General features: G+C 38.1%; 1 protein-coding gene across 2 annotated transcripts in view; it reads right to left on the reverse strand.

The window, feature by feature from the left end:
• Positions 1–1,006: 1,006 nt before the first annotated feature.
• Positions 1,007–19,723, reverse strand: part of hecw2a (HECT, C2 and WW domain containing E3 ubiquitin protein ligase 2a) — a 113,832-nt gene continuing 95,115 nt past the window's right edge. For both annotated transcript variants that reach the window (XM_022663426.2, XM_022663424.2), the window contains exons 25-30: positions 15,737–15,866; positions 15,021–15,167; positions 10,726–10,840; positions 10,452–10,537; positions 9,930–10,042; positions 1,007–9,305 (exon numbers count right to left, since the gene is read on the reverse strand). In XM_022663426.2, the coding sequence (XP_022519147.1) occupies positions 9,194–9,305; positions 9,930–10,042; positions 10,452–10,537; positions 10,726–10,840; positions 15,021–15,167; positions 15,737–15,866 (703 nt within the window). In that variant the 3' untranslated portion in view covers positions 1,007–9,193. The remainder of the gene's footprint in view (positions 9,306–9,929; positions 10,043–10,451; positions 10,538–10,725; positions 10,841–15,020; positions 15,168–15,736; positions 15,867–19,723) is intronic.

Raw genomic sequence — 19,723 nt, forward strand, 5'->3', positions numbered from 1 at the left:
GATGGGCAGCTGATCTGTGGTGGGTGATGGAGAAGAGCTGACTTCCAGAAACTTCAGTCAGCCTGGCCAGACAGGGGACAGGAGAACCTTCCTATGTTCATTTAAAATGACCACAGGATAGGGACTGAATTTGTCCTGGTTCTCTGAAAATGGGCGGACAAAACACAGGTCCACCCTAGTTAGACATTGAGGCAAAAAAAATCTGCAGGATCATTCACTCAGCTGTATGCAGGTATAGAAATTATTTTGCTAAGGTGTGATTTCAGCCTCATTTATTTGCAGCACGATCTGTATTGTTTATTCTAGAGGTTTATACTCTTAGTGTGTGATAAAGTCTGTGGTGTGCTGTTGGTGATTATGTTGTTAGATTAAGTTATTGATCTGTGCTCTGCAGATGCTTCTTTTGCAACTTTATATATGTTTATGTCAAAGGAAAATTCCACCTTGCTGTATCTCACATGCTTTCAGTTTCGCAGCTTAAAACTCCACTATGGCAACACGCGTAGTTCACAAAACACTTAAAGCTTTGCCTCCCCACAAAAATGTATACAATCTCTTCCTTTGATATAGTAGCAGTAAGACTTTTAACTACATTACAAAGAATAATAAAAAACCTAAAAACTCACACCTAAACATATGTTACCTGTCCTTTCAGCAAACACATTTTACAGTCTCTCCTAAAGACAAATCTAATACTTTGGACAGTTTTTTTTTTTCTTTCTACTAAGTAGAGTACACCTATAAGTCCATTCTCACTACAGGTCCACTAATCCTTCCAGATCTAGTCATCCCTTTTGCCCAATCACTATTATCATAATAGTATAATCATTGCCCTATGTTTAAAAAACAGTTTTGCGTCAAAAACTTTTGGTCTCAACATTTGGTCTCACAGAGTTCAGATATAAAATTATTAGAATTTTGCTCAGGGACTGCTAATAATGACTGTGTCTGCGTCACTTACAAAAATCACACATTAAAGACAATAAGAGATCAATTGAGACAGAACTTTGGTACATTCAGTGCAAAATATAATTTAAACATGAAACAAGACAGCCATCCATATAGTACAACTATATACAAACATGGACACCATCGTGAACCACATGCATGCTCTCAGTCTCACCAACTGTTAGCGAGGTGCTAGCTCTATTAGCTAATTACATTCTTTTTATCTCAGGTCATGTGATAGTCGAAAGCCATGAATATGAAGATTCTCCGGTGCTCCGATGAGCATGGGTGGGTTTATTCTTTAAACACCGAGCCCATCCCGTCTGTTTAATAACAGCAACTCCTCATGCAAGTTAAAGCTAATCTGGACTGGTGGTAGTTTACTAACTCCAGCATGCAATATCAAGCTATGACACGACGCCACCTAAGGGTCGAACTCAGGTACTGTGTTTTAGACCCTGCATGCATTAGGTTTAGCCACAGATCGACCTATACAGAGAAAAAGAGCATCGCTAATTTAGGACAAATCAGAACATTTGAATCTATCTGTAACCAAACCAGACTTGCGTGTGTGCACGGGCGGATGGATTGGGGGTGGGATACCACAACACATTTTTGCCAACCAGTTAACTAGGAAAAAGTCATAGGAAAAACATGTAACCTTGTATTTTTATCATCCAACATATTGCAGCATTAGGGTCACTGTGTTTAAAACTATTCACATAAGCATATGATCCCCTGGATACCGAGTGAGCCTCTGGATGATGTCATTTATAATGTTATTTTCAAAACATTAAAAGGAGAATTTCACTGTATTTTCTTTTTTAATTAAGTTGCTAAGTTAGTTGACATGAAGAGCACTTTTCTTAGTAGTGGTGATAGGATCCTAAAATATGAAGTGTTTATGGTTATGAAAATGCTGCCTGATGCCTGAGATATTGTTTTAATGATTATTTTTTTAGTTTTATAAAACACGATTATGAAGAAGTTACATACATTTGGGCACCGCTGGTCAAACCCTTTTATACTGATTTTCTATCATCCTCTAGAGAAAACGCAGAACAAATTATGCCCTAAATGTTGCACTCTGTAGAAGAAAAAAACAAAACGTCATAGAAACAGGGGCGTCCAAACTTTTGCACACTACTGCACACAGAATAATATCAGATCCAGATTAAGCATTATGTGCATATTAACTGGTGTTTTGGATAATAAATAAAACTTTTATATTTATGTTGTATTTATTACAACTCCTGGCTCCTATCACCATCACTGAGTAAGTACATTTCTTTATAATCAAAATCAGAAGGCCATGATATTTACACCTCTGTAACTTTGTTAATGTTCTGTAAATTTTACTACATATTTATCCCACTTACAACACCAATGTTACTGTGAATGTAGCCCTCCTGTTATACTGATGTGTTGCAAAGTTTGTTATATTTTTTTTAAATAGTGGAATGAACACAAAAATGTGGGTAAATCATGATTGCTAAAGGCTATAATTTGTGATTACACTAAACATCAATCATATTTATACAAATTATTCTAAAAATAATGGGAATTAAAAGTGTTATTTTTACTCCATTAAAATTAAGGAAATTATTATTTTTATAAATCTATATAAACCCAAACGTCAACTGTCAACACAGGTCCCAATCAGAACCCCATCTCTAATACTGTGTGTGGTTAAATGCATCTGAATACTGAGTTAAAATTCAGCTCTATAGAACAGATTTCTTATTCTTGATCTAAGAAATCAAAGTATGCTGTTCACGCGATCAATTGAATAATCATATAACTGCAGTACTTTGATTATGAACCGATGTTTCAGTGCATGTGAACACATTTAGTGTTGATAATCTTTGGAAAAAGCATCCTGTTTAAAGCACGTTGGGCCTGTTTAAACCTGGCATTAACATTTGTTTTGTATCTGGATCTACTTTGACCAGATTCTGTTCACATTTGTCCGTATAATGTGTCCCCAATGTTAAGATTTTACATATAAAGCCACACCAACACATACATCACATCTGCTTACAGCCTGTAAACAGTGGCTTCTCATTAAAGTTGTCCTGACCTTGAAGCCTCTGGAAAGTTTAGGGTACAGGTGTGGGTCTACAGTGCTTTGGGACAAATAGATGGTTCTTGCGTCCCCATAACAGATCTATCAGAAGATGTCATGGGCTATCTCTCTCTTACCAACTTGTTGGCATGTGTGAACACACCCTGTGGGTTTGAAAATTAACTTAATCTGACATCACCAGAAGACCCTTTTAGAGACTCCACTCTATTCTAAATCATAAACCACTAGTGTTACAGTCAGGTATAATATACTAGCACTGGTGTGATGGTGAACGTAATAGACCTGGTTTTGAAAACAGAGAGAGGGTAATCCTTACATCGTTAGCATAAATGTAATCTAAGTGTTTCTTAGCAGCTACAGTAACATGCAGCTCCAGTGATATGCTATTGGAAATCTTAAAGCTATAATGCCCCCTCGAACTAGTCATTCTAATGATCTGTTATGTCAGCTCAGCTGTCTCTTGAAGCAGCGCTCGAAATCTGTAGCCGTGGATTGCGAACATGCTAAAGGAACAACAGAAAAGCTTCCAGTCATTCATCTTCACCCTGACACAGCTGAACACTGGGTAGTCTTTAAGTGACATTCCAAAAAAGACGTGTCTTGAAGGCCTCAGAATGAGCTTCTGTCTCCACTGATGAGGAACAGTCAGTATTCAGGAGTTGATCTCTGTGATATGATTCTTAGAAGTGAAGGAACAGTAGATATTCAGTGCAGTAGAACCGTACTGAATTACATTCAGTACTCAGTTTTCTTTCCTCTGCTCCGTCCACAAGTGCATTCTTTCGTATCCTATTCAACACATGAATACCAACTTAAGTATGGTGTTTTAATCCAGATTCAACATTCCTTGAGACCAACCTTCATTTATTTAATTTCCAGCAAAAATCATATCAAAATAAATCATATCAAATCATATCTTGATACATTAATTTGTTAATATTTTAACGTTAATTAATCACAGTACCTGGTTTGGCCCTAACTTTCTCACATTCACACCCGGCGACATACAAGAGGTTTCATTTAGTGATATTGACAGTGTTGCTGTCCCATTCTGTAACTGATGGATTATTAATTATTCATGATTTTAATTTGTTTATTGTTGTAATTTAATACAAATAATTGACCCTACTACTATGAGTATAATTTGGTTTTGCCAATCTAACACTGATTCTTTTATTTACATTTAAATATCCACTATTCAAATCTTATGTAAAATCGTAAGCATCACAACCACGCCAGTTGCCAGTCTCACCCAGCATCGCTACTGCTACTCTATTCATCAGGACCCTTCAAATCTAATAAATATATGGTGTACACCTTAAAGCTCTGAGAACAACATTCAAAATGCTACAAGACACATAACAGATAATGTTTTTCATTTTTACCCAATTATCTCCCCAATTTAGTTTAGCCCAATTAACCCACCCACTCACTAGAACTCTCCCTACCACTAGTAATGTCCCAAACACTAAAAGTGTCAATACGAGCCCATGCTCCTCCTATGCATGTCAACTTCTTCAACTCCTACCAATCAATGTGGCATCACCAGGCAGCATTATAACGCACTCTGAAGAAAGCATTGGATCCCCAGATCTGATACATCATTTACAGATGCTTTGGGCCTCATATTAGTGATCTATAGCGCATCAGTCAGTTGCGCTTTGCACAGACTGATTTAAGCCAGGCGGACACTGTGCGATTTTAGCCCGATTTTAAGCCCGATCTGGTCGGATGCGACTGAATTTCATGATCGAGCCGAATTTTAGCTTGATCGTGCGTCGTTTGTCGTGCAGTGTGAGAGGGGAAGCGATGTCCGATTAATTGCCCATACGAGCTGCGAATGAGCAGTCGGACGCGACCAGGGATTTCTGACATGCCAGAAATTTTGGTCCCTTGTCTCAGCGTGAGCTGCTTTGCGGGCCGATTTCTTAACGTCACGACCTGTTTTCTCAAAAATCTGCACAGTAACTATAAATAATTATTAGTCATATTTATTTCTGTCAGTTATAAGGATTTATATTTATGTTCGGTACACAGACTTATAGCTTAATATAGCAGACACAGGCATTCTGCTGTTTAAGAATTTCAACAGATGATTATTCTCAGTCAATAGCTGGAGTTTTTGAAAAGAAAAATTAAAAGAGAAAATAACTTTGACAAACATAAATTTATTTTATTTCACTTTGCTATTATATCTGAAAAATAAAGCACATTGTCAGCGTCTGGTGCTGCCAGTCAATTATATAAAACTTAAAACATGCACAGAAATATAAAGCTATATTTTATAATTCGTTACTTTTATTAAAATTATAAATATATTAATTTATTAATTAAAATCTCGTCCAGTGCTCCAGAATATTAGCCACGCAAAGCCAGCGCAGCGCGTGGCATTGCGCGCGGCATTGCCCGCATAATAACCTCTGTCTTCTAAAATAAACGTTTTAATAAATAAGGTCGGAGAAGTGTAGTAAAATTAGTGCTATTAAACTTACTAAAGCTAATAAATGTACTGATAATTAATCAAGATAAATCGGACAAAATGCGCTGCGCCTCTCTCTCGCTCTCTTTCGCAGCGCGGAGCTGAATTCAGCGCGAGGCTACATATAATATAAAACTCAGTTCAGTTGAATAAAAATAAGTAAGGGCCTGTAAGTACAATCAAAGGACCTGTAAGTAAATATTGTCAAATATAAAGAATAGTTTGAGGTTTTGGTGAGCTGTTTTCATGATTTGAAACTGAAACTAACTGAAACTTTGATTATTCTGCAGAAAGCCTGGGTTATTTTAAACGAATTCTTAATGAGTTTATATTTTATATTTATTCATTTTAATTATTTTTCTTCTTTTATTAATCAAATCATTAAATATATATCTTCATAAGATATAAATTTTTTACCTTTTATGTCAATTTTTATGATCTTTTTAAAAGGTCCTATTTTCCCATTTTTACGTATATATTTTATTCGTCTATAATAAATGTCAGTTTTTATTTCTATTTTTTATATATTTTTTTAATCCCTTTTAAACTGTTAATGCTCAGCGGCACTGTAAATGAGGGTCCCTATCCAGTGTGAATAATCGATTGCTTGTTTAATATTCAGTGTTGCAAAACCAGTTTTTACATAAACAATAAACAGAATAAAAAATAAAATTATTTTATTTTATTTAAGCTGCTGGTGTTTCTTTCGCAGCCTGACGCGCAGTCATTTTTCTATGCGCTCTCCTTCTGTAAAACGGACAACCCGTAGAGTCCACTTCGCCTCAGCCACCTGCGAGTCCATGTACGTCTGTTCCGTTCACAAATAAGCAAAGCTAAGCGCTTTCTTTTGCAAGGCGACATGTTGTGTTAAAGCGAGAGTTTGTACGCAAAGAAAGCTCCGCCTACGGGCTGCGTTTAGACGTGCAGTGTAAGCTCCCCCGTCGCAGCAGGTCAGTCGGACCGTACAGTGTGTGCAGATGAATCGCAGGCGTTGTTCATACACGACAAACGATTCAAACGTGCAGTGTGAGCTCTCCAGAACGCATCCGATTAAAAAAATCGCACAGTGTCCGCCTGGCTTTAGGGGCCTATGTCTTTGGTATACTGAGGGTGCAAAAATGACACCTTGCGTAGCTCCAAATGCGCAAAAGGCTTGAAGTAATTCTCGAAATTAATCATGGGTGTGTTTTGGGCATAACGTGAAATAAATCAATCAGTGTGCCAGTAGTCATTCCCTTTAAGAGCCCGACACTCTGTAACTTTGGTGCGTTTGTATCTTAAGAGCGCTGCGCATCTCAGCAGACGAAACTGACTTGCACATTCACGCTGTGAAGGTATGCTAGCAGCTCATTTAAGGGGACAGCAATATTATTTTATTCTTTATTGTTTATGTAAAAGCTGGGTTGCAACACTGAGTAACTGACATTAGTTTCACTTTCAAATCATGGAAACAGCACACGAGAGACGAGAGAGCATTGTGCTTTGATGTTTTTCAAATATATAAAATATAAAAGTGAACTTTATTTAAATTCAGTCAAAGTGCTTCTCTATTTTTATTTTTTATTTCCAAAACTGCAGGATGTGAGAGAGAATGAGTGAGAATGAACATATGTTAAATTCTCAAATAGCAAAATGCCGTTATCTTCTATATTAAGCTGACTGTTGATTGTTGTCATGGTTTTAATCAGTCAGTGGCGCACCTGTGTTTCCCGCTGCCAAGATAGAAAAATGCCAGATATTTATCTGAACACACGTCACTTTCAGACCACCACGCTCATCTGCGTAAACATATTTATAAACTCTAAGGCAGGGGTGTCCAAACTACGGCCCACTGGTATTTTAGAAATAGAATGAAAGTTGGCCCGCTGTTAAGCAGGTTTTTATAACGTGAGATTCAAACGCTAGCTGTCAGAAACGGGCCTAAAAGTGAAAAGGGTGCGCATTTCTAGCGCAGAAAAACGGGCCAAAGAGTCTAAATGAGGAGAGAGTGCGCATTTATAGCACAAAAAAACGGGCCAAAGAGTCTAAAAGCGGAGAGGGTGCGCATTTCTAGCGCAGAAAAATGGACCAAAAAGTCTAAAAGCGGAGAGAGTGCGCATTTCTAGCGTAGACAAACGGGCCAAAGAGTCTAAAAGCGGAGAGGGTGTGCTTTTCTAGCGCAGAAAAATGGGCCAAAGAGTCTAAAAGCGGAGAGAGTGCGCATTTCTAGTGCAGAAAAACGGGCCAAAGAGTCTAAAAGCGGAGAGGGTGCGCATTTCTAGCGCAGAAAAATGGACCAAAGAGTCTAAAAGCGGAGAGAGTGCGCATTTCTAGCGTAGACAAACGGGCCAAAGAGTCTAAAAGTGGAGAGGGTGTGCTTTTCTAGCGCAGAAAAATGGGCCAAAGAGTCTAAACGCGGAGAGAGTGCGCATTTCTAGCGCAGAAAAACGGGCCAAAGAGTCTAAAAGTTGCCGTGATTAAGGAGTTTAATATTAAGAGACATCATGAAATGAAACATCAATTTGAAAAATCTTAGTTTACACAACACTGTCAAAGATAGTAAGTCAAGTAAAATGGTGTGTAAATGAAATAATCAGGAAAAAAGTATTATTTAAAGTGGTATATTTCATGATTTGTCTTATTACAGAGTCTGTGGCCCGTGACATCAAATATATTTCTCCTTCTGGCCCCCAACAAAAAAAGTTTGGACACCCCTGCACTAAGGCTATTTTAATGGTTTAGGGCAAGGTGTGAAACTAGACTGTTGACAGGGTGTAAGATAGCAAGGAGCATCGTGACGCACCCTTTCACAGGGTGTAAGACAGGGCCATTAGTTTCAGCTAACATCATAAGGGGAGTGATGAGGGGAGAGAGCGTCACCTACTATACCCACCCAGTGTCTCTGGCTGCTGATGGTAAAATAGTATGACCCACCTTAATACAATAAACAACTCAGAACCCTGAGTAACTTAGTTTTAGTTTTGACTGGAAATAAAATACACAACGGGTGGTCTCTGACAATTGTACTTAGTATCAGTATTGAATATGTGAAAGATCCCATACAGATAGATTGCACTGTATCATTGTGTGTAAACAAAGTAACAGTAATATGGTAGCATTTACATTTTTCCTGGTTTTAGTATGCCAATATAGTCCAGTTTGGTAGTGGGCACATTTTAAACTGAAAAATGTTCCCATTAGACAGAATGGGATTTTGCCAGTATTCTGTAAACTTGCCCAACCTCACTGCTGTTACTGTGAAAAAACACATTTGTGGGTGGAGACTGAGGTGGGTTGATTGTGTTAACATTAATTGTGACAGTGTGTGTGTGTGTGTGTGAGAGAATGCATTGGATTATTTACGGGTGTTCTGTACTCTGTAACTATGGTCTGTGTGTTTGAATGTGAGATGAAGTAAGAGAGAAATATTAAAGAGGGGGTAGTGCTATCATTCCTGATCGTACAACTAAAGCATTGTGTGTGTTTGTGTGTCTACAGACCAGAGAACCAATCTAGGCCTCAGGTCTGCTAGGAGCCACCAAGAGCAGCTTCGATCAGTCACACAGACTTGGTTTCACAGGAAAGGAATAAAGGCTCCAGGAACAAATGCCAAATTAATAGAGGTGAAAAGGAGGAGGGGCTAAAAGGCTTGTGGCATTCCAGATGTGGTGGCAGGTGAAGGAGAGCCTGGTGAGGAAGCTTCACTCCAGGCCGAAGGTGCTGGTTTCCTCCACAGCGGTGAGCAGCTTCTCGTAAAGCATGGAGAAGGAGTGATACGGAGGGAGATCCAGGCGGTTAAAGCAGGTGTGAGCCCTGTGGACACACAAAGACAATTGTGATATTGTAGCCCAACACCTTCTTATTCAATGTTTTTTCTTTATTTTAAATTGTAGATTAATATTCAAGACATCATAACAATGGTGGTACATGTGCTTAGAAAAATGCTTTGGGTTATCTTTACTGCCTTGCTCCATGTTTTGTTAAATGGAAGTTTGTTGTTAAATGGAAGCATAATGTTCAGGTTAGAGTAAGTTTTGCAGTAAATAAACTGTCTGATCCGACTAGCTAGTCCTGTCACATCAGTTAAGGCCTAAAATCTTAATTAGTTTGTGAGACAGTTATCTTTAAAAGTGTGAGGAACGAAACAAACAGTTCTGTTGAGATTACTCAACAAAAAGTGCAGAGTGCTGAATGATGACTGTAGAGGAATGACTACAGGATGACTGTAGAGCTTTCATTACTTGCCGGTGGCAATGATAGTTACCTCACAAAGCTAAACAACAAAATTCAGATGTCAATCGTGATTTATGTAAGTATGTTTGGAGTGAAGAGGGAAACATTATAATGTGAATTCCTGCATTTTTCAAACTTTTGATTTATTTGACAAAACACCACTATTCAATATTTATGGTTCTATGTATTTTGAGGCAGGCAAACCTTGGCAGGGACGTGACTTTGCCCCATTTCTCAACACAGAACCGACGTGGGCCATTGCTTCCCCGGAGAGAGGCGAATCCTTCATAGGGAATACTTGAGGTGCCTGTAACAAACTGCAAAGAAAAACAGCATTTTCTATTATTAAATTTAGTATGGAGTCTACAAGTGTCCAAAAAAATAATAGAATATTTTGACAAGTAAAAAAGCCACAGTAATATCTGTAATATCTGTTACAGTAATGACATAACACACCATTATTTTAGTATTCCAGTAATTAACCATTAAATATTCTGATTATACAATTAATATTTTTTTAAACAGCAAAGCAATAAAATAATCTAAACAATATCACAATAATATCAACTAATGCATTATGCCTGGTCATTAAAACAAGTTTAATTTTTTTTTAAGAGATGTCAAAATGTTATCCATTAGACTTTATTATTAATAATGATTGAGTCATCCAGTTTAATCAGGTAATCCTGATGGCGCTACAGCAGGATGGATGTTCGGGTACTGTACCTGCAGGAGTCTCAGTCTCTGTTCATTGTTAAAACGTTCCACTGCTGCCCAGAACCATCGGATGACAATATGATTGTCATGATAACCTTCAGAGAAAGGACAGAGATTATCACTTTTTATTTTACTTTTGTTGTCTCATCCCAGTTTTATGAGATGTGTTCCTGCAAGAAGTTTTCTAACTTTCAGCACTTTATTTATTTACAAGGTGTCCCAGTGTTTTTGGAATTAAGACTTTACTTGTCGCACTTAATGTCAGAAATATGAGATTTGCTACCTCCTCTATACTCTGTGTTGTTTCTCCAGTCTGCCAGGTCAATTTCTGCAGTTCCAGCGATGACTAGCTCCAACTCCCGAGCATCAAACACCGAAACCAGCCGCACATCCACCACCTGCACAGACACAAATCAATTATAGTTATATGAAAATGTATAGCAAAGATGGATCTAACCAATTTTAATTACACAGACTCCCGGAAACTATTTGCTACATTTAAAATCACTACTCAACCCTCCTCCTCCTCCGGCTACATGCCTTACTGCTGAAACACTTGCATCATTCTTTACTGGGAAAGTGGCAGCTATCAGCAACCAGTTTACTGATGTAACATGTAACAGTCCTACTACATGCTCTGCAGCCCGGTGTCCCTCCACCGAAGGCGTTGCGCTCTCCTCGTTCACTTCTCTCACTGAGAATGAGACACTGGCTCTCCTAACACGTAGCCATCCTACTACGTGTCCGCTTGATCCAATTCCCTCAAACTTACTACAAACCATCGCACCTGCAATCATTTTGGCTATCACTCACACCATCAATGCCTCTTTAACTACTGGTGTTTTCCCATCTGCTTTCAAACAAGCACATGTGACACCACTGCTTAAAAAGCCTTCTCTCAACCCCGCCCAGGTTGATAACTACAGACCGGTCTCACTACTACCCTTTCTCTCTAAAACACTCGAGAGAGCAGTTTTAAATCAGGTCTCTGGCTTCCTCTCCCAGAATGACCTCCTGGACCAGAACCAATCTGGATTCAAAAAAGGACACTCTACAGAGATGGCTCTGTTGGCTGTGACTGAAGCGTTGAAAACTGCTAGAGCTGCAGGTCAGTCCTCAGTGCTCATTCTGGTGGACCTCTCGGCCGCCTTCGCCACAGTCAACCACGACTTCCTCCTAACTATACTCTCAAACATGGGGATCTCATACAATGTGCTGTCATGGTTTAGATCATACCTCACTGGGCACTCGTTCAAGGTGTCGTGGCAAGGACAGCTGTCCTCAGCCCACTCCCTATCCACTGGGGTTCCCCAGGGTTCAGTACTGGGTCCCCTTCTCTTCTCAATATACACCGCCTCTCTTGGTCAGGTTATCCAGGTTATTGGTCAGGATTTTCCTACTATTGCTTTGCTGATGACACCCAGCTATACCTGTCATTCTCACCTGAAGATAACTCAATCTCTGCACAGATATCGCAGTGTCTCTCTGACATATCCTCATGGATGAAGGAGCAACCAGCCAAAACGAGCATGTCTTCAACCAGCCAAAACGAGCATGTCACCCCGCTGCTCATTGAGCTCCACTGGCTACCAGTTGATGCTCGCATCAAATTCAAAACTCTTACAATTGCCTACAAGGTGATGACAGAACAGGCTCCTTCCTACCTGCACTCACTCCTGAAGGCTTACGTTACCTCCCGGCCGCTGCGCTCCTCCAATGAACGTCGCCTCGTTTTGCCAAACACTCACACAAAGCAATCCAGACTGTTCTCATACAGAGTTCCCCAATGGTGGAACAAACTACCTTCCACTACCAGATCAGGAGAATCTCTCACTATCTTTAATAAACTCCTGAAGACAGAGCTCTTCAAAGAGCACTTACTCTCCTAACACCTCTAACTAACTACCTTCTACTACCAGATCAGGAGAATCTCTCGCTATATTTAAGAGACTCCTGAAGACAGAGCTCTTCAAAGAGCACTTACTCTCCTAACACCTCTAACACACTAACTACTTCTAACCCCATTTCCTTCTTCCCCTCCTTCACTTCTCTATCCCTTTATTTCCCTGACCTCCTTTAAGCCCTATCCAAAAATGGGTTATCTTAATTCCTATTACTTTTGTACTTCATTATTGTAAGTCGCTTTGGACAAAAGCGTCTGTCAAATGTAATGTAATGTAAAAAGATTTAGAATAAGGAGTTTGTACATACAAAATACTGTAAAAACATCAAGACTGTTTCTTTATTTGAAGTATTTTTATCTAAAGCAAATGTTGATGAAACGAAGATGTAGAATATTGATAAAAATCCATATATTAGTTCTTTTGATATTTAATTGAGAATCTAAAATCAAAAAATGAAATACAAAAAAACAAAGATTTTTTTTTTGTTTTAGAATATAATTTGAAAAACAAACACCGGCTTGTATTTTCTGTTTTTTATTTTATGATCCAAACAAAAATAGAAAATAAAAAAAGGACCAAAAGCCGATTTTTCAACAGCATCTTATTTAAATTTCCGATCCACTTTAAATGCTCCTTGCAGTTACACGCGGGGTAGATGGGGGGATATCATCAGTAAAAAGGTGCATTTAAAAAACTGTGCTATTTATGCTCTAAATAAATAAATTAAAATAAAAACACAGAAAGACAAAGCTTAAATTAGATTTGAATAGAGAATAAATAAAATAAGCTAATAAAAGAAAACATAATATAAAATAAACATTATTATAGCATTATTTATAGACTTAGGACACAATACATCAGAATGTAAAAATCTAGATTTTTTTTTTTAAACAAAAAGTTTTTAAAAAAAACTGTCTGTCAGAGGTAAGAAACAGTAAATCAGACTGCTAAAATCCTTTTAATGTGTCTGTAAATATAGAATGTAAAATAATTTAATGAACAGTCAAATTGCACTTTTGATCTAATTCCCAGGGCAGTATCCCATTAGTTTTAAATCATCTTGAAAAAGTCACTGTCAGACTTAAGACTGAGGAAATAATACCCTGAGAATTAGACTTAAAGTACCACTGTGTTTTAGGGCCACTATTAAAACAAATTCATTTAAAAAATAAAGTTGTAGTATTATAAGAATAAAGTTGTAGCATTTTGAGGAAAATGTAGTTCTAAGTGCTTGGACTGCTGTTTAAAAGCAGAGCATGGAGGGAGGGAATGGAGCATTTTTCACACATTATCTGTTACAGGGCTGCTGTGACAGTTATCTACTTTTCTACATTTGTTACAGTTAGATAAGTGTCCAGATTTTGATATGGTGGCATCTCTTCCAGTAGCCTAGCCTTCAGCTCGCCCGAAGCCTCCTGTGCGGTGGGAGACCTTCTTTGCGGGGCTGTTCTGCTGCCTTTAGGAACATAAATGCAGTCAATTCCAGTCACAAAAAAGAAATAAAGCTTTTACTAATGCAGGATGACTGTCTGAAAGTTATATAAACCATATCAAGATCAAATATACTGTGAAGCATGATATGCAATCTATACATGATCTATGATATCTACAATGTGGAATTGTGTTCATTAATTTCTCAATAACTAATTAGTAAAACAGGACTAATGTATTAATTGAATAAACATAATTGATATATAACAATCCCAATATTTCCCAGCACACCTTAGCCTGTGTCTGTCTTGTGTCTTTCCTTTTTTGGGGTCCTTCCTGCCCCTGTCCTTTGTTCTCTTATTTTGTTTACCTCCCCATGTCCTTCATGTGAAGCACATGGCTCTGTTTTTGTTTTGGTCTTTTCTCCACCTTAGCCCCGCCCTGTTATCTGTAATCCCTGCTGTCTCATTTGAGTTCTGGTTTGTTTTCTTTTTATTGTTTTCTTTTTTGTTTGTTAATTTCATTTCTTTGTTTGTTAAGACCTGGTTTAGTCATTTGTTTTATGGTCTTTGTTTTTTATGTTTTAGCGTTTATTTCTTTGTCTCAGTTTTTGTTTGTTTTTGAAATGTTAAAAAAAACAGACTTGCATTTGCATTCTGCCTCCTCCGTGTTTATTTACTTTCTCTGATGAATCAGAGGAGACCATGTGCTCACATGGTTTATTGGTGCACATTTTGGTGTGTTTAGGTTTGTGTCTGTGTGAAACCAAACCAAACAGAGGGTGAAAACACTCCAAGTAAACAAACTCATCAACTGATTCAGACCATAGAAACAAACTACAGGTGTGAAAACGCCCTGGTGAAAGACGCTGGTGAAAAATCTAAATCAAATGTATCTCAAAATCAAACTGGCCATTTTATTTGATTTTTTTTTCATTTTTGTTTGGATCATCAAATATAAAACAGAAAATACAAGCCGTTATTTGTTTTTTGGTATTTTATTCAAAAAATAAATCATTGTTTTTAAATTTTTTCGATTTTGAATTCTCAATTAAAAATAAAAGAACCATTGATTAATATTATTTGTTATTTTCTACTTGATTACATTACGGGAGTGGTACATTATTAAACAGATATATAAAACAGAGATATTTTCATTTGGACAGATATAATTTTCTGCTGTGCGTGAATAAATGCTAATGCAGATTCAGCCATTCTGGCGTGAGTGTCCTATAGTGTCCTACCTCATAGAATCCTCGCACCAGGCTTTCAGTCTGTTGGGCCACACCCCTCTCTATGCGCCACTTCACCATGCGCTCAATGTACTCCTTCTTATTTTTCTCAGACACCGGAACTCCTGCCCCTCCAGGCTTCAGCTCCCGCTCTGTAATCTGGAGAGGAGAAACAAGACTCCTTAATATTTTATAACATTAACACGTAATTCTAAATAATCAATAACAAACATGTTACACCGCATCACACAGCTGTGGTCAGAGGAAGATGTATATATTGCAAGCATTACGCTGTGTTCTATTTACCTCCGAAGCTGAATAACAGACACAGTTGGACCCAGACAGAGATGCCAGTTAATGACCAATTGCACTTTATTAATAGATAGAAGTGATAATAAACAACAAAAAACACTACTGCTTTTAGAGGAGTTGGAATGAGGACTAATAGTGGGTACAGATGGATGGGACAAGTCACTGGGACAGTGACCATTGCAGTCCACTTTTCTATTAACATATCCAGAAAAGGCATAAAATAACTCCCACATTACAAGATGCGTCATGCAAGGTGCCCCAACAGGTCATATTGATGTATGATTGAGCTGATCAACATAATAAATGTCCCACAGCTCCACACCTTAATGCTGGGAGGGCTTTATAAACCTGGTTTTGCCACCAAGATCCATGGAAACCGTGTGTATACTTCAGTGAAAAACATGAAAAATGCTGACCTGACCAAACACCTCCTCATTAACGGTAAATGTGAGATCCAGCATGTCCTCAATATCATTATCCTTCATCCACTGGAGGCTCTGGTGGAACTCCTCATCCAGGAACTCCAGATCACTTAAATCACACGGGCTGCAGAAAGAACAGTGGGAATCTGAGTCGGTGTAACTTCCTCTGTTTCAATTTTAGGGCGCTATTATGTAGGGTACAGAGCAAATTTTGCTCTGTAGTGAATTGTGCAGTTGTTTTTAAGCACTGATGAAATGAACAATATATTCAGAGATATCAGTTGGGTAGTAAGATGCTCCCATTTACTCCCTTACATTTACAGTACTTTAATTTACTGTGTTAGTTTAAGTAACATTTAGATCAAACTGTAATGTTATTTTTAATAGTTGTTTTAAAATTTGTAATATCAAAAATGTATTTTAATTATATTTTATTATATTCATCTCTGTTCCTCGTGTTACATTTGTAAGCAATTTTTAATTCAATGCACATGTTCTGTTGCTTTATTCATATGCTTCTATATCTTTATTTACTTATCAAAGCATCTTACATGACTTCATATGACCAATCAAAAGCAGCTGCAGTATACACTGTAAATATAAGGTACTGAGTCATCTATTAGCGGTGGGCTTGCTGGGAGGATTTTGGAGCAGCATAAGCATTATCTGCTAACTACGCTAAGCGCAAGCTCTTTCGATGTTCAGAGGGGGGTATATCAGAATGTAGCCTGCGAGTTTACCATGTTAAAACACGCTACGTGGGACAAACTGTTAGCTAATATTGCCCTGTCTTACCGGAGCACTCAGTGTATCTTTAACTGCTATCGTTTAGCCGTTAATGCTAATGCTCCAGCCTTAGATCTGGAGATATTCGGGAATCTAAGCTGTAGATACAGGGAAGTGCTCTACTCACCCAAATATACAGTTTTCAGGAGAGAAATCTGTGTAGATTAACATCCAGTGCTCGTTTGACTTAAAAGTCTTTTTATTGCAGTTTTGTTTACTTAGCTTACCTTTACTTAACTTGGTTAGCTACCCCTCACCACCACCCAGCGGCAAGACCTGCTGAATTAGACGTTCTTTATAGTGTCTCTTAAAATGTGTCTTATAAGCCAGTGCGCTTTATGTATGGAAATAAAACAGAAAATAGACGTTAAATGATAGTGCACCTTATAGTGAGAAAAATACTGTAATAGTACAAGATCAAAATGCAAAAGCTGTCTCAAACACTCAACAGTGAGTTGACAATAAATTGATCAACCCAATCATTGGCTCTGAATCTGATAGAAAACCTTAAATCCTAGAACACCAGGATGTGGCAGAACGGCAGATTCAAAGCATTAAAATGCTCCTGAAAAAAGTGCAGGAACTGAATGATGAATCATACTGATACGAGATATATAGTTTATGCTTGAGCCTTCAGTTTGAGTGTGTTTGTAAATTTGTAGAGCGGTTCGATATATATATATATATATATATATATATATATATGTCCTGTACATATGCAATATTGACAATACTGACAACTACTTGACTTGACTTGACTTGACTTGATATATATAGCTGTTTTTATTTGAATTATTTGAAAATAATTGAATGTGATTGTAGTTTACTACATGCTGTACCTCGAGGAGATGACCGCTTCTAAGCTGACCAGAAAAATCTCCAACGTGTTGAGCCTGCCATTAACCCACATTAACCAAGTGTACAGGCAGGGCCCCACAGGAATACACATGCTGCTCAGTGACCGGGTATTATTGTGCGCACACACATGCATAACCACATATAGTCACTGCTAGAACAAACCTTGTATCTCCTGGTAGAAACATTCATTATTTTTGTTGTTAGTCGGAGTAGTTCATATATATCTTGAAAAATCTACAAAGCCTGGCAATAAAAGTTAGAGACTTGTTTCCTAGTCATGGACATTAATGGAACTATTGCGTTACTTTTGTGTTACTCGCCCTGTAAAAAAAAATATGTACTTACTATTATTATTAGACAATTAACAAACGAAAATAAACCCAAAATGTTGACAAAAATATAATCTAACAAATTAAAAAAATAGAAACAAAAAACTCCACACGACCAAAGAAAATTACTTGTAATACTGAAAAAAAAAACAGAAAAAAACAAATAAGCTTCTGGGGATAAAATTAAACAAACCAAAGAAAAAATGTATATATATACAAAACAAAAGAATGGACAAAACAACAATCTAATGACAGTTAAAATGGTATTAATATATAAGTTTAACAGCTGGATCAAACAGCTTCACCAAGGAGGAAAAGAGAAAACAGCAGAAACCAGAGCAGCTAAAGAGAGCTTAATGTACTTAAAACGGAACTTGGTCTGTCCATGTCTGAAAAGAATACAACAATTCTCTCATTAACCTCTACAAATTCTACAAATATCTAATAACTAACAAAACATGTAAAGGGCATACCAGTGTTAGGAAGCCAACCTTCGTTAGGAGAACAGGAAGAGCGGGCAATTTGATGGTTCTAGCCAAATAATTAAAGGTAAATACCAATACGTGCTTCAAATATTCTTAATAAAGAAAGTAATATTCCTACCTGGAGTGAAGCCGTGAAACAGCGACGATGAGAAGAGATAAAGCAACAGAGCTGCGCAGCAGAAACCGAATGAAGGCCTCAGACCCCGGCACAACGCTACGACGGCAATCACTGAATTGATTAGAGCGCGCAAATCATCACAATTGTACCTCACTTCACCACGCCAAACCACAGATAAAGCCACAAGCCCAGCGGCCAGAAGGTCAAGTTCACCGGAAAGAGGAGGGGTTAACCAGGGCAAACGACTTCCTAAACCCTCCCACTACCCCTTTTTATAGGGTAGAGCGACCATCCCACCATCAATCCATCCTTTCGTCACTTGTGACTCACACACACACTTGCGCCTTTGTCTGTATGCGCGAACTAAAAAAAAAAAAAAAAAGTTAATTGAGCGGCTAAAGTAACGTTCAGTAACGGGGTGTCGGAAATGGTAACGGCGTTATAGTTACAGTCAGAGTAATTAGTTAGATTACTCGTTACTGAAAAAAGTAAATGAAGAAACTCAGTACTTGTGTAATGTTTTTACTGAATACTTTATTTCATATGAGCTCTTTTACTTCTACTTGAATAAGAATTATTTTCAAGGAGTCAAGGAGATTTTATTGTCATTCACATCACATGTGGTACATGAGGTGGAACGAAATTGTGATCTCGTGATCCAGTTTACAACCAAGAGCTGTTATTAAAATAGATATATAGATAAAATAAGATAAAATAAAATAATACAATAAAAAATAGAATATACAAAATAGATAAAGATAAATACCCCCAATTAAAATAAATAGGGAGAATAGACAGGTTGGAGCAACATGAAGGGCAGAGTGCAAGTTTGCTATAGCAGCATGATATAGAATTAGAGCAGTAGAAGATAAAGTGTCTCAGTGCGGGTAAAGTGACAGTGTTTGTAAACAGTAATTTGTCCTTGTATGTCAGTGCAGTGTGTTGTTAGGTGGAGTTTAAGAGTCTTACAGCTTGCGGAATAAAGCTGTTTCTCAGTCTGGTTGTTTTGCACTTGATGCTCCGCAGCCTCCGGCCTGAGGGGAGCGGGACAAAAAGTGCGCCTGATGCAGGTGGCCCTCTGCCTGCATCTGGAGGTGTAGATGTCCGTGGTGCTGGGGAAGCTGAATCCAACAATCCTCTGTGCAGCCTTTACCACCCTCTGCAGAGCTTTCCTGTCTGTAGCAGAGCAGCTTCCATGCCACACATTGATGCTGGAGCACACGACGCTCTCCACCACACATCTGTAGAAGGAGGTGAGGACTGCGCTCCCGAGTCCAGCTCGTCTCAGCCTCCTGAGGAAGTAGAGCCGCTGATGTGCCTTCCTGAACAGAGTGGAAGTGTTGTTGCTCCAGGTGAGGTTGCTGCTCAGGTGCACACCCAAGTACCTGTAGCTGTCAACCACTTC

The sequence above is a fragment of the Astyanax mexicanus genome, chromosome 11, assembly GCF_023375975.1.
Source record: "Astyanax mexicanus isolate ESR-SI-001 chromosome 11, AstMex3_surface, whole genome shotgun sequence".
NCBI classification, from domain to species: Eukaryota; Metazoa; Chordata; class Actinopteri; order Characiformes; family Acestrorhamphidae; genus Astyanax; species Astyanax mexicanus.